Source organism: Hypomesus nipponensis, chromosome 8, assembly GCF_054491055.1.
Source record: "Hypomesus nipponensis isolate SF chromosome 8, ASM5449105v1, whole genome shotgun sequence".
NCBI classification, from domain to species: domain Eukaryota; kingdom Metazoa; phylum Chordata; class Actinopteri; order Osmeriformes; family Osmeridae; genus Hypomesus; species Hypomesus nipponensis.
Window position 1 is genome coordinate 18,402,532 of NC_140368.1, and position 14,603 is coordinate 18,417,134.

At 43.2% G+C, this 14,603-nt stretch overlaps 1 protein-coding gene across 4 annotated transcripts in view; it reads right to left on the reverse strand.

Annotated features, from left to right (window-relative positions):
- Nucleotides 1–14,603, reverse strand: part of wwp1 (WW domain containing E3 ubiquitin protein ligase 1) — a 91,016-nt gene that overhangs the window by 28,783 nt on the left and 47,630 nt on the right. For all 4 annotated transcript variants that reach the window (XM_084703106.1, XM_084703105.1, XM_084703103.1 and 1 more), the window contains one exon: nucleotides 10,760–11,120. In XM_084703106.1, the coding sequence (XP_084559232.1) occupies nucleotides 10,760–11,120 (361 nt within the window). The remainder of the gene's footprint in view (nucleotides 1–10,759; nucleotides 11,121–14,603) is intronic.

A 14,603-nucleotide genomic window follows, 5' to 3' on the forward strand; every position in this document is an offset into this window, starting at 1 on the left:
GTTAATAATTGTTTTTCACAGTTAAATACTGGCAAACTCTGTTTCAGATATATTTTCCGAAGTTGAGTGTACGTTTATTTGCGTGAAGATGGTGACAAACTTGCGTAAATATAAATTCACTGAGTTAATCTAGGCCCAGCACCGCCTCGTCTGCGGGTTCTGCTTCCTCCCCGGGCTCGGAGCCCATGCCCCGGCCGGACGGCCAAGAGATGGATGCTGAAACCTTGAAGTCGGACATCCTGCTTTCATTAAGGGCTGACATTGCTGAGGTGATCAAAACTGAGCTGAAAAGCGCACTTTCTGAAGATTTCTGCTTTCTTAAAAACGAGTTGCAAGCCATGAAAGCGGAAATAATGAACAACAGGGCCGCAATTCACTCCGACATCGACCAGATGAAAGCTACAATTAAAGAGGTGGAAGGTGGGCTAACGACCTGGTCGGACGAAGTGGCAGTTTTACAGTCTACGGTGAAAGGCCTGGCGTTAGAGGTGACTGGACTAAAAAAATAAGTGTGAAGACACGGAGGGCAGACTGAGGGGTGGCGGAAGCACATGGATCCAGCTCTACAGCGTCGGTCTCTGAACTACTGAGAGAAGTGCTACTGCTGGATAAAGATGTGCTTGTGGACCACTATCATAGAAGCCTGGGTCCTGTAAGTAACTTCCTGACCTCAATGTGCTCCATGACCGTCAGGGAGTTCGGTATGGTATCCTGTTTCCAGCCCGTCTCGGCATCACGTTCAATGGAGAAGAAAAGGAGTTTGTGGATGCAAGTGAAGCGATTAGATACGTCAAAACGAATGTCATCAGGCCTGTAGTTGCCGAGTGAGTAACATTGCCCTGGCTAATTCATTGTCTCTAAACTTTGCCTGTGTGATAACTGTTTGATAAGTATTTTGCTGTAATACCAAGGTTGATCAACATCGCTGTCTGAATGTCTCATCTTCTGTTTAATACGCTATGATGGGGTGTATGCTTCTACACTGTGATAGAATTAACTTGTTTTTTTATTTTACTTTTCACACCGGGGGTTCGGTGGGAGCTTGAGCAGTTGGCTCTGTGGAGTTTCTCCACCCAAACACTTAGTGTGGATTTGTTTTGGGAGGGTATGGTTAGCACCCTGTTCCTGTAGGTGCTGTGGGGTGGGGGGGGGGGGGTTACGGGGAGGGTGTGCCAGACTTTATCATTTATTGTGTTTAATTTTCCAGACATCTGTGTTGTGGTCCATCTACTGTCATTCTAGGTTCCCTGTAGGGCTCAGATATCCAACCTTTTTATCTCTCATTATGACTGACTTCAGTATTCCCAGAGGAATGTGAAGGTACTTAATCATCCTTTAAAGCAAAAGAAGGTATTTACACATCTGAAGCGGCTAAATATAAACACATCTACAGTCATCAGACCATTCTAGACTGGGAGGGGAGTGGTCAGGACAGATATTTCACTCAAATTTCCATTCAAAGGCTAGGGGGCAGCTATATTAATTGTTAGAAATAGACCATTTACGATGACAAGTGTGGAAGCTGACCCCGCTGGACGCTATGTTACTGTCGTAGGTCAAATTTATACTTTTCCTGTCATTTTGGTCAATGTTTATGCACCAAACTGGGATGATCCAATGTTCTTCACCAAGGTTTTTTCCCCCTACCAAATAGGGCATCGCACTACCTTATCCTCGGCGGTGACATGAACTGTGTGCTTTCCCGAGTTGGATCGTAGCTCACCCAGATCCTCTTCCCTGTCTGGGGCGGCGTGTTCTATCCACATCTTCCTCGAGTTGTACGGAGTGGTGGACGTGGGGCGTTTTCGCAACCCTGCTTCCAGGAGTTACTCCTTTTTCTCCTCAGTTCATAATACATACTCCCGTATAGACTATTTCTTTTTGGACAAGAGGATGCTTCCCCTCATAAACAGTTGTGACTATGGACCCATAGTTATTTCAGATCATTGCCCCTTAACTATGAGACTGCGCATCCCAGATACGCAATACACTTACCGCCCTTGGAGACTCAATCCTCTGCTTCTGTCGGATTATGTTTTTATTAGTTTTATTGCATCTTAAATTTCGTTTTTTTGGACATTAATCAAACACCTGGAATATCCTCCCTGACGATTTGGGAGTCACTGAAGGCATATTTACGAGGTCAGGTCATTTCATATTGTGCTAACCAGAGGAGGGTGAGCACCGCTCGACTTAAAGAATTGGCGGATGAGATTCTTGAGCTGGATAGGGCACATAGTCAACTACCTTCTGCGGATTCTATGAAGAGGCATTTGTCACTGCAGACAGAGTTTGACCTTTCGACGAAACAGGCTGAGGGCCTCATTTACTAACATTGCGACCGCAGCGTAGTCTGCACCGTTGCTCAACCGCAAATAGCGGACGGTGTATTTCCGCATTTGCGTGGTATTTATAAAACCAGATCCTTGTCGAGCAATCAGCGCCCATTAGTGTTAATTAGCGCACCGTTAAAAGACGGAAAAAATCGCCTGCATGTTACTGCCACCATGGGTGATTCGAGGAAAAGCAACAAAAAAAAAAGTTCAGTGAACAGGAGCTAGAAATATACACACCCACTTTCCCTTATACCCTCCCAGCAGCGATAATCTGTGTTTTTACTCAAGTGCATTGCCTTTGTAAATACGGTGTTGTCTTTACCCGCTATTTCACGCATGAAATGGGCGAAATCCTGTTAGTAAATGAGGCCCTGAGTGTCTTATCTCCAGAACGCGATACAGGTTCTATGAACACGGGGAAAAGGCTGGACCGATTCTTGCTCACCAGCTAAGACAGAGAACTACTAATCTGACCATATCTGAAATATATGACGGGAGGGGCTCAAAATGTACAGATAATCAGAAAATTTACTCCAGTTTTGAAGCTTTTTATATGTCCCTATACAGCTCCGGCCCACCTGTAGACCCTTCTGTGTTGGAATACTTTTTTTTGGGACCCTGCATATTCCGTCCTTGGATCCAGGGGAAGCTTCAGGGTTGTCTCCTCGGTCAGGGAGATGGCGTCAGAAATTGTCTCTATGCAGTGCGGCAAGTCCCCAGGACTGTGTGGTTATCCAACTGATTTCTATTTTAAAAGTTTCCAGTTTTCAAGACAACTCTCCCCTTTGCTATTGTCAGTTTTCAAAGAGTCGTTCTCCTTGAGAGCCTTGCCATCTACTATGCGTGATGCTGTTATCTCCTTACTCCTTAAGAAAGGCAAGGCCCCTCTTGAGTGCGGCTCTTACCGCCCAATTTCTTTATTGAATACTGATGTTAAAATCCTTGCTAAAACTTTGGCATGCCGCTTGGAGGGGGTTCTTCCATCCATCATATCGCAAGACCAAACAGGTTTTATAAAGAATCGTTACTCTCGCTTGATGCTGAAAAGGCTTGGTGGAGTGGGGCTACCTTTTCAGCGCACTGGAGAGGTTCGGATTTGGTCCCAGGTTCATATCATGGGTCAAACTTCTATATACAGCTCTGAGGGCTGCTGTTTGTACTAATGATAATTTGTCCACCTACTTCGAGCTCAAACGGGGCACAAGATAGGGATGTCCTCTGTCGCCACTGCTATTTGCCATCGCAATGGAGCCACTTGCTGTGGCGTTAAGACAGAATACTGACATTAGGGATATCTGGACGATATATGCTACTGTTTATTTCACAGCCCCTTGTGAGTCTCCCTAAACTAATGGTCCTACTTTGGGCTTATGGAGGAATATCAGTGAACTGATGCCTGTTGGTGAGGGGGCACGCCAGGTACCTCTTGACTCATTCCTTTTCAAAATCAGTCTAAAGAAATTCAAGTACCTTGGAGTGTGGGTTACACGTAGCTATAAGGATCTATACCTAGCTAATTATGAAGCGAGACATTGAGCGTTGGGACCCCTGCCTCTCTCCCTGGGGGCAGAATCAATACTATAAAGATGAATATGCTGCCTAAATTTGTATATGTTTTCCAGTGTTTCCCACTGTTTCTTACAAAATCCTTTTTCTCAAAACTGAACAATCATATATCAGCCTTTATCTGGAGCAAAAAGCCACCAAGGATCAAAAGGCAGATATTACAGAGACCTCGAGAAAAGGGAGGTATGGCACTCCCAAACTTCATGTACTACTACTGGGCAGCTAATATAAGATTACTGTTGTACTGGATGGGGGAGAGTGCGGCAGCCCCTGAATGGACAATTATGAAAGGGGCGCCCATTGTTTCCACCTCCCCAGCGGCCCTACTGTGTGCCAAATTGCCATTCACACAAACTCTTTCTAGCTTTACCTCTAATCCGATTGTTGTACACTCACTTAAAATATGGAATTAGTTTAGGAGATCTTTCTCTCTTGGGGACCTATTACTCACGGGGCCAATTGCAAATAATCATTTGTTTATTCCATCTTTGTTGGACAACGCTTTTGTTACTTGGTCTACAAAGGTCTGACTGTCTGATCTCTATGTTGATGGTGTTTTTGTATCATTCGAGCAGCTAATGAAAAAATATGACATTCCCAGATCGCATTTCTTCAGATATTTGCAGCTTAGAAGCTTTGGGGCCTTAAATTCGGAAACCTTCCCAGTACCCCCAGGATTTCGCGGGCCTTTTTGGTGATAGTTCCGGGCTAAAATTCCTGATTTTGCGGGAGCTTTTCCAAAAAGTTTTGATGAAATTGCGGGAGCAAGTGAAAGTTGCAATAAAAAGTTGCGAATTTCCCTCTTTGTAATTTTAATTGAGTTATTGGTTGAAAACTAAGTAATTAATAAACAAACATTACTTTAAGAATAAAACCATTGAGAAATTGTCTCCTAAATAACCTTACCAACATGCCAAACAAAAGATACCAGGACTACAAAAATGTAGCAAAATAGGCTTTACTTATCCAAAACATGAAACAGATACCTATGGATCAACAATCAAGTATACAAAAAAAGTCAGTTCAACTCAAACTCAATACGGAAGTAAGGCGGAAGGGAGAGAGTGAGACGACACTTCTCGTTCAGTATTTGTTAGTGCAATTGGCTGTCAACGGTCGATGCTGCCGATTGGTGGCTCACTGGCATGTCCTGCCTCCTGCCAATGGCATGTACTTTCGATGCCACATGCCAGTTGAAGATTTAATTGGTATTGGGAAAGTTCACTTTCTACTTGAACTAGTTCAGTTCATAGTTCACACATTTTAAAATGAACTGGTTCAGTTCATAGTTCATAATTCAAGATTTTGAACTAAGTTCACAGCTCAAAAAAATAAACTAGTTCAATAATTTTTTTCAATATGTTGCGAGCTATAATTTTTCTAAATTATTTCCTGTGAAACCGCTGAAACTGTGTCAGATTTCATCTTTATATCCAATTTTTAATTCTTATCCAACCAGGATGTATCTTTTTTTAACAAAAAATATTGAAATCTCTGTCTGTAATACCGCTCTCGGCCTCTACGCAACTTCGGCGCTCTCACACTTGCCAGGCATAGACAGTAGAAGAAAGCACATGCAGCAATTGACTGGTTGGGCAACCCTGGATACAGGACTGTTAACGGTGTGTTTTTCGCCTGGCAGTCTCTAGAAATCTAACACCTTTTTGAAAAAGAGTAAAAGAGTTCACAGACACCAGAATGAACGCGTTCACAGTCTCGTTCATCAGGCAGTAATACAGTACGTTCCGTTCAAGTTCACCAAAATTATGAACGAGTTTATGAACTTTCGTTCAATGAACGAGTTCAGGCGCAACACTGGATATAAGCCCTACCGGAGAGAGTTGTGGGAGACAACGATTGGTCAAAGTTGAGGAAAATTGCGGTGATTGGTTAAAATTGTGACCACTGACTGGCTGATGTTCAAGGAGGCAGCAGATGGGGACATTAACGAATACACGGACACTGTTTCCAGCTACATCCAACACTGCATAGATCAGTGGTTCCCAAACTTTTCTGACTCACGTCACCCCTAAACATATCTCTCTCCATCCACGGCACCCCTATTTTTAACTTTTTACTCTCAACATCCTTTGTGTCATATTTGTACTTTTGCCATTTAATTTGACCTTGTGATATGTCGAATAGGCTAAAACTGCTTTTATTATAGGCATTACATTGAGGAAGTGAGGTTTATCTCATTTTTGTTCAAATGAACCACTCTCTTTAATTCAACTCATTTAATAGAACTTTTGAATGAATAGTGAACAGAGTCTCCCTGAATATATCATCTCCGGTAACTTGTTCAATGCAACATGTAACTTGTTCAACTAGGCTACATGCTCTTATGGTTCTTCCCTTTGGGACTTTAGTTTTCACAATGTATGCTTCATGTTTTGGCTACCCGCAATGTTTGGGATCATCTCGTTGTTATGATCAGTGACCTATGCACTTTTGTAAAACTCTTTTGGAAGTCGCTTTGGATAAACACGTCTGATTGCATAAATGTAATGTAATGGTAGCATATGGTTGTCCAGTTCTTTGCAAACTAAAAAGTTATCTGTAAATTTGTCCATTGTCCTCATCCACGTATCTCACGTTAGCGATCAGCTGGCAAAGGCCACTAGCATCAGTGGAGTCTATTTGAAGCGCAAATTTCCACCTTAGCCGTAGTTTCTCATACAGTAGCCTATACAGATTTCATGTCCTCCGACATATCATCAATGCGACGTTTGATCATGTTATCAGAGAGGGGGCTTTTTTCTTTTGCAGCATCTGGCCCTAGCATTACCTCATCCATTTTTTGCAGGCTGGTAATATGAGCGACTCTGCTAAAGTGTGTGGCTTTTTAGATTTAGCAAACAACTCGTCAACTAAAAAAACAAGCCTTTTGTGCCTTCACATACACGCACAATAAAAGCATACGTTCGCTCTGTGTGGTATTCTGTGTTTTAAGTCTTGTAAAATATTCAATGTCTTTGTTCTGGTGTGCTGGGTGCTTGGTCTCCAGGTACCTTGCCAATTTGCTAGGCACCATGGCTGCATTAGCCAACGTCTCCCTGCAGACCAGGCATACTGGTGTGGGGCACGTTACCTACTGGAGAATCGTTATGTCTCTTTTTTCTCTTTGCTGATTTCGATTCCGATGTCTGTTCCTGTGGAGGTGGATGCATTCTCTTTAAAAACATATCCATTGCCGCTACCTGCACTCCTCCATCTGCTGTCAATACGGAATAACGAACAAAATCAACGAAAGAACTGTTGTTGACGTTAAGCCCTGAATCAACTGTGAACTGTAGCCGATTGTTTTTTGAGCCGCAAATAGCCTGAATTTGTTATTGATATAATATAAATAAAATGAATTTAAAAATGTTTTTGTATTTTTTATGAAATGATCAAGCCTTGGGCCATTCCGCGGCACCCCTGAGCATGCGTCACGGCACCCCAGGGTGCCGCGGCACCCACTTTGGAAACCTCTGGCATAGATGACGTTGTCCCCAAGAAGGTTGTCCGGTCTTTCCCAAATCAGAAGCCCTGGGTAGATGTTGTGGTTCGGGCCAAGCTGAGAGCCCGCACTGTCGACTTTAACTCTGGGGACCCTGATGAGTACAGGGAGGCCACCAGATACGACCTTTTGAAGGCCATCAAAGCAGCAAAAAGGGCTTACAGGACCAAGTCCAACTACCATGGCTCTGACCCCAGGCGCATGTGGAGTGGACTTAAAGCCATTCCTGACTACAAAGGGAGAGGCTCCAGTGAGATCCAGTCCTCTGTCCTACTGCCAGACGAGCTAAATTCCTTCTACGTTCACTTTGAGAGGGACACTGACACCCCTGCAGTGGAGCTACTTGAAGGCCAAGCCAGTGGTGTGCCTACACTAACTGTAGCCGAGGTGAGGCTGTGCTTTAAGAAGATCAACCCTCTCAAGGCACCTGGCCCAGACGGCATATCAGGTAGGGCCCTCAGGGGCTGCGCTGACCAGCTGGCAGGGGTCTTCAGTGACATCTTCAACCTCTCCCTTAACCTGTCTGTACTCCCCACCTGCTTCAAGAGGACCACCATTATCCCTGTGCTCAAGAACACCAAGGTCACATGTTTGAACGACTATCGCCCGATAGCACTGACCTCTGTCGTCATCAAGAAGTGCTTTGAGAAGCTAGTCAAATCATTCATCTGCTCCTCGCTGCCCCCAACCCTGGACCCTATGCAGTTTGCATACCGGTACAACAGGTCTACAGACGATGCCATCGCTCTGACTATGCACACCACTCTCTCCCACCTGGACAAAGGGAATACGTATGCGAGGATGCTGTTCATTGACTACAGCTCAGCATTCAACACCATCATCCCCTCCAGACTGGTCTCCAAGCTTGTGGACCTGGGACTAAGCACCTCCCTCTGCAAGTGGATCTTCCACTTCCTGACGGGAGGCCACAGGTGGTGAGAATCGGTGACCGCACCTCATCCGTACTGATCACCAACACAGGCACCCCCCAGGGCTGTGTGCTCAGCACTCTCCTGTTCTCCTTGTTCACTCACGACTGTGCGGCAACGCACAGCTCCAACCTCCTTGTTAAGTTTGCTGACGACACAACCATCGTGGGCCTCATCTCTGACAGTGACAAGTCAGCCTACAGAGAGGAGGTTGACACCCTGACATCATGGTGCCAGGACAATAACTTCTCTCTCAACATCAGCAAGACCAAGGAGATGATTGTGGACTATAGGAGGCGGCAGGATGAGGAGCATGCACCCCTACTCATCAACGGATCTGAAGTGGAAAAGGTCAGCTGCTTCAAGTTCCTCACGGTGAACATCAACAGCGGCCTCACCTGGTCTGTTCACACGGACAAAGCGGCCCATAAACGCCTCTTCTTCCTGAGGAGACTGAAGAAGTTTGGTATGGACTCAGTCATCCTCACTAACTTTTACAGATGCACTATAGAGAGCATTCTGACTGGTTGCATTACAGTGTGGTATGGGTGCTGCACAGACAGGGACCGCAAGGCCCTACAAAGTGTGGTCCGTTCTGCTGAGTTCATAATCGGCAGGAAGCTCCCAGCCCTACAGGACACCTACCACACACGTTGCCTCAGGAAAGCCGGCAGGATTCTAAGAGACTGTTACCACCCATCCTTCAGCCTCTTTACCCCGTTGCCTTCTGGCAGGCGTTACCACAGCATCCGGTCGCGCACCCCCAGACTGGACAACAGTTTCTACCCAAGGGCCATCAGGCTTCTGAATGGTCACTGATATGGACATTGATTCACTGCACACTAGTCACTTATACACTGTCACTTTCAGTACTGGTTGCATCAGTAACATTGCACGACTGTACCTCACTGTACTTCGCCACCAGGCTCCTATATGGTCATTGACATAGTCACTGATCTGCAATTTTGCACTATTGTACTGTACTCCACCTAGGTTACAATAGATTATAGGGTTGTAATAGGTATTATGTGCATTTAGGGTTAGTATAGTGTATTATTTATTGTTATCTGTATATTCAGGGAGTTTTAGTATTAGGTTTCACTTATATTAAATAAGTTTCACTTATTTAAGCTCAGCATTGATGTAAATTATGTTCTGTATACTTATATGTTATGTTATGCCAGGTGCTTGCGTTGTCTTGTCTTAAGAATTTCAGTGCCCAGTCTGACCTTGTGTTGTTCTGTGTATCTGACAAATAAAAGACTTGAACTTGAATTCGCAGGGAATCGTTGAATTTGGGTGAATTGGTGGGATTGCAACATTGCAAATTCCTGGAGGGTCTGCCTTCCCTTTGTACCCTTCCACTTCGCTGTTGGATGCCATTTTTGAACGTACACTGACCAGGAAGCAGACCATAAGGGTAATTTATGATCATCTCGGCATGCATAATTTTTCGTCCCTGGATCTCTTTAAGAATAAATTGGAGATGGACTTAGACTAATCCATTTCTGATAATGATTGGTGCAAAGTCATCCAGGGGATTTTTTCCTCCTCCATGTGTCTCAGGCATGCAGTTGTCCAGTTTAAAGTTGTTCACCGTTTGCATTGGTCCAAAGCTAGACTCTCGAAGATTAATTCCGATGTAGACCCCACATTTACATTTACATTTATTCATTTAGCAGACGCTTTTATCCAAAGCGACTTCCAAGAGAGAGCTTTACAAAAGAGCATAGGTCTTTTGGGATCGATGCAGACAGGCTCCGGCCACGCTGTTGCATATGTTCTGGACATGTCCAAGGCTGTACACTTTCTGGCAGTCTGTGTTTGGGACCAAGATATTAGGGAGGGTAGTACAACCGTCCCCTCTTATTGCAATGTTTGGGGTGACCCGGAGAATACTAATTTTAGATGGTATGAGATTAGCATGATGTCCTTCAGGACTCTCCTGGCCAGAAGATTAATACTGTTTAGATGGAAAGATGCTGGTCCACCGGTGTATAGTCATTTGGTTAGGGAAGTCATGTGTCGTCTTAAATTGGAAAAGATCAGACACACCGTCAGGGGAGCAACTGGGAAATTTTACCAGATCTGGCAACCTTTTCTGTTCTTTGTTAGAGACATGGATGTTGACAGTATTGTTATGTGATCATTGTCTATAATTGTATTATTATTGTTTTTTGCTGTCTTCTTGTCTATGGTGGTCTGGCTTTTATAATATGTTCTATGTATGTTCTTTGTCTGGTGCGGGTTGGGGGGGTGGGGGGTTTGTTCTATTTATTCTGTTGATGCATGTTCAATTTGAAAAAAATGCTAGTAAAGAAACTTTGATTAAAAAAAAGAAATTAAAAAATTAAAAAAATAATACCGATACTGACAACCATAACAATGCTTAATAACGGCGCCGATAATCGGCAACTTTGGCTTACCCTGGGGGCAGGGGGTCTGAAGTGCTGGTGTTGGCGGTCTGTTGTCTAGGCTTGGTTCCCTCTGAGGCCACTGCTTCGCCTACACCAACCCCTCCAACTTCCGCTGTGGAGCTTGGGGCTGAGGAGGCATGTGAGCAAGAGAAGGCTGGATCAAGCTGAGCGGAGGATGTGGCTGGGTTGAGTGGAGAGGGAGCAGCAGCACCGTCTGGTTCAGAGGAGAGATCCTGAGAGGGGGCTTGGATCATAATGAAGAGCGCTGGATCAGAGCTAGTGGCTTCTATGCACTCCTCGGAGGTATCTGTCAGGGGCACCACATCGTCTGCGGAGGGGCCAGGTGTAGAGGTGAAGGTCTCCCTGTTCACTGAGAGGAGACAGTGAAGGTAGACACAGTAATGAAAATTATAACAATACAGAAAGAGAAAAAACCTGGATAAAAGCTATGCGACAGACCGACTTGCTTTATTAATCCTCAGCACGGAAATGAAGGTGTCTTCGCAGCCAGGTACATTAAACACAGTCACAATACAATGCAATAAAATACAATCACAATAATATTTCAAATAAATGCAATAAAATAAATCAATACAATAATTATGCTTAAAGCTTAAAGTCAAGTTTCGTGACCATAGGTCTTATAATCAGCACAGATGATTTGATAGAGACTTATAGTCATCTAACAAGGGTGAGTGAGATCTGACAGGGGCAGATGAGTTATAAAGTTTGAAGGCAGCAGGCAGGAATGATTTCCTATAACGTTCCTTTAAACAGAGTGGTTGAATGAATCTGTGGCTATGCTCTTGAGTAAAAACTGGTCTAGTTACTGTTCCAGACCTGGCTTGTTGAAACATAGAAGCTATTTAAAAAATCTTGGCCTTCAATTGATAGGAATGATACCGATCTGATATGTATTCAGCCTCGCTCCCCCGTTGCCCATACTACTATGTTTGCTCCTAACAGCGCCACTGTTTCAGAGGAAATATCTCCTAAAAGGTGCTAAAAACTCATAATGGAATATAGAGAATGCAAAGTTCCGTCACTGAAGGTTAACGTTATGTCACGCCTTATGGGATCTCCGACATCTTTGCCGGCTACACACCCTTTCAAGCCGGCCAGTCAAAATATGGGAACTTACATTCCCATGGCTCCTGCCTTAAAATCTTTGCCTTCCAATCACCAATTTTACTTCTGAAAAGTGCCAGATACTCGTGACAACATAAGCTAAATCAGGGCTCGACAATAACGATGGCCTGGGGCCAGTAAAAAGTTACGTTGGGACAGTTAAACTAGCAACTCAAGGGCCACTGCAAATTATTGTTTGAAAAAATAAATTGCATTATAAAAGTTTACATCCTTCATATATTTTGTTATATACATATATTTTAGTTATATACATAACTTTGCAGGTCGTAGGGCACACAGTTGGCAAATCAAGAGTTGAGTAGTGAATGACAAGTGGTTGTCAAATTGTAATTCTATAATGTCGATACATTTTTAACAACTGGCGCGAGACTGGCGCGAGATAATAAAGTGAAGATGGCAGCGAAGTAGAGCTACGAGCTCAAACGGTAGCAACTTTTTTTTATGGAACTAAGATGCACTGTGTCGTCTGTCGTATTTTCCCGTCTAAAGCAGACAAAAGTGGATCTTTTTACACTGGCACCGACAATTTTTGAAAACTATCCCTGACCAGCCATGCTAACAGACAGCACCTGGTGTGCGTGACAGCTAAGCGGATGGTTGACAATCTATCTTCCAGGCCGTTGATCATGCTGGTCAGTAAATATTGCACGGCTTATAACAACGGCATGTCACGCAATTAAGATGGGAGAGCCGTTCGCCTCATTCCCCAGGGCAGCAGGAGAATGATGTTGACTTGGGTACTTGGTATCATACTGATGAAATGCTATGGAAGCTTCTCTATATTAGCATTGAGGCCCAGAGGTTTCAGTTTCAGCCAGACACAGTTGTGCAGAGATGGCTGTCAGCAGGGAAGAGAGCACGTCACGTTGGAGATTAAAAGTCAATTGTTTTGCTGACCTTTGTATTTTTTATCACTAGAAATTTGATTTCATTTTTGTTCTTTTTATATCCAGGATGTGTTTAATAAATGGTTATTGGTAACAGAATAACATAACTTATAAGTAGGGCTGTCCCCCACTTAAAAATCGACGAGTTGATTTTCTGGTCGATATGCTCTTGGTCGAGTAAGACTTTTTTAGTCGAGCTGCCATATGGCAGTGTGAGATCTGATTCCCGCTTGTGTCATCATTGCTGAATTAACAAAATGTTCAACAGAAATTGTAGATTATATAATTAACCTTAGCCCTGTAAACACACATCTAATTTGGTTAAGGGGTTAATGGGCATGAATTAATTAATATATCGTTATCCATCTTTTGCCCAAGCAGAGTCAGAGAGGATACCATGGCATGGGAGATGTACTACAGTGTTAGATGTACTGCTTCAAATTGAAAACTGAGGCAATATTTTGAGTAAAGACACGTTTCTTAAAATATGTTGTCAATTTTGAAAATTAAAGATCTAAACTTTTTTGTTACGAAGCATTTGTTGGAGTAGGCCTAACACGAGTTTTTCAGGACAAAATTACACAATCCAGCTTCTGCGTTTGTGACAGGCAGCTACTGACTGTGGTAGCCTGTATGCCTCGTTGTTTGCAGATTGCTGTGAAACTAAATAAACATTAGCTAGCTACACTATGTAGGCTATCCTTTCAGCTAAATATCTAAAGCTTGTTTGGACAATTGGATTGTCAAAGAAATTCAAACTTTTTTAGTTATGGAGAATTAGGGTTTATACACTAATCACTAGAAGGGTCATATCTTTCTAACTAAATAATATATTTATAATCTGGGTGCTGTTCTACATTTCCCACGTTTATGTATATTTCATATGCACTAAGTTGTCCTCTATCTTGTAATAAAAGTGTTTGAAAATGAAGATGTAGCCTACGGACGGAGATTATTGTAAACACTGATGCATGAAATGTTCTTGTTTTCTCATGACTTCCATAATCATATATATTTGCTCTACTACAGTGCGCCCCAAAATATGTGTGCAAGCGTGGTAAAATATTTGGGCGCACAGGTGCGAGCAAGTTTTAACCATAGACATACCGTCTATGGTTTTAACGTATAAAGTTCAAGTTCAACTTTATTTATATAGCACATTTACAAACAGCCACACGGCTGGCCAAAGTGCTTCACAGAGCGTTTGACAATTACACATACACTTAAAAATACACACATACACACCATAAAATCATAAGAGTCATCAGCATAAGAGTTCAAAGAGCTAAAATAAGAATTATTAAAAAAAAGAAAGTGATATAAATATAAAACATAAAATATAAACAAACATAAACCCCAGAGCAATCATAAAAAGGCTAGAGAAAATAGGTGGGTCTTTAGCCTGGACTCCAGAGTTCCAAAGTCTAGGACTGGCCACGGAAAAGGCACGCTCTCCTCTACGCTTGAGCCGTACACGAGGGACCACTAACATAGCCTGGTCAGATGAACGAAGACTTCTAAAAGGAGAGTAGGGATGAAGAAGTTCAGATAGGTAGAGAGGAGCGGTGTTTTGGAAAGATTTGTAGACAAACAGTAAAATCTTAAAGTCTATTCTCTGAGAAAACGGCAGCCAGCATAGAAATTTGAGAGTGGGAGTAATGTGTTCATGTTTGCGACAACTAGAGAGAAATCTGGCAGCAGCATTTTGAACGAGCTGGAGACGGATAATCAGAGTTTTAAATATACCGCAATATAAAGAGTTACAGTAATCTAAGCAGAAGTTACAAACGCATGGACAACCATTTCTAGAGTCTTAG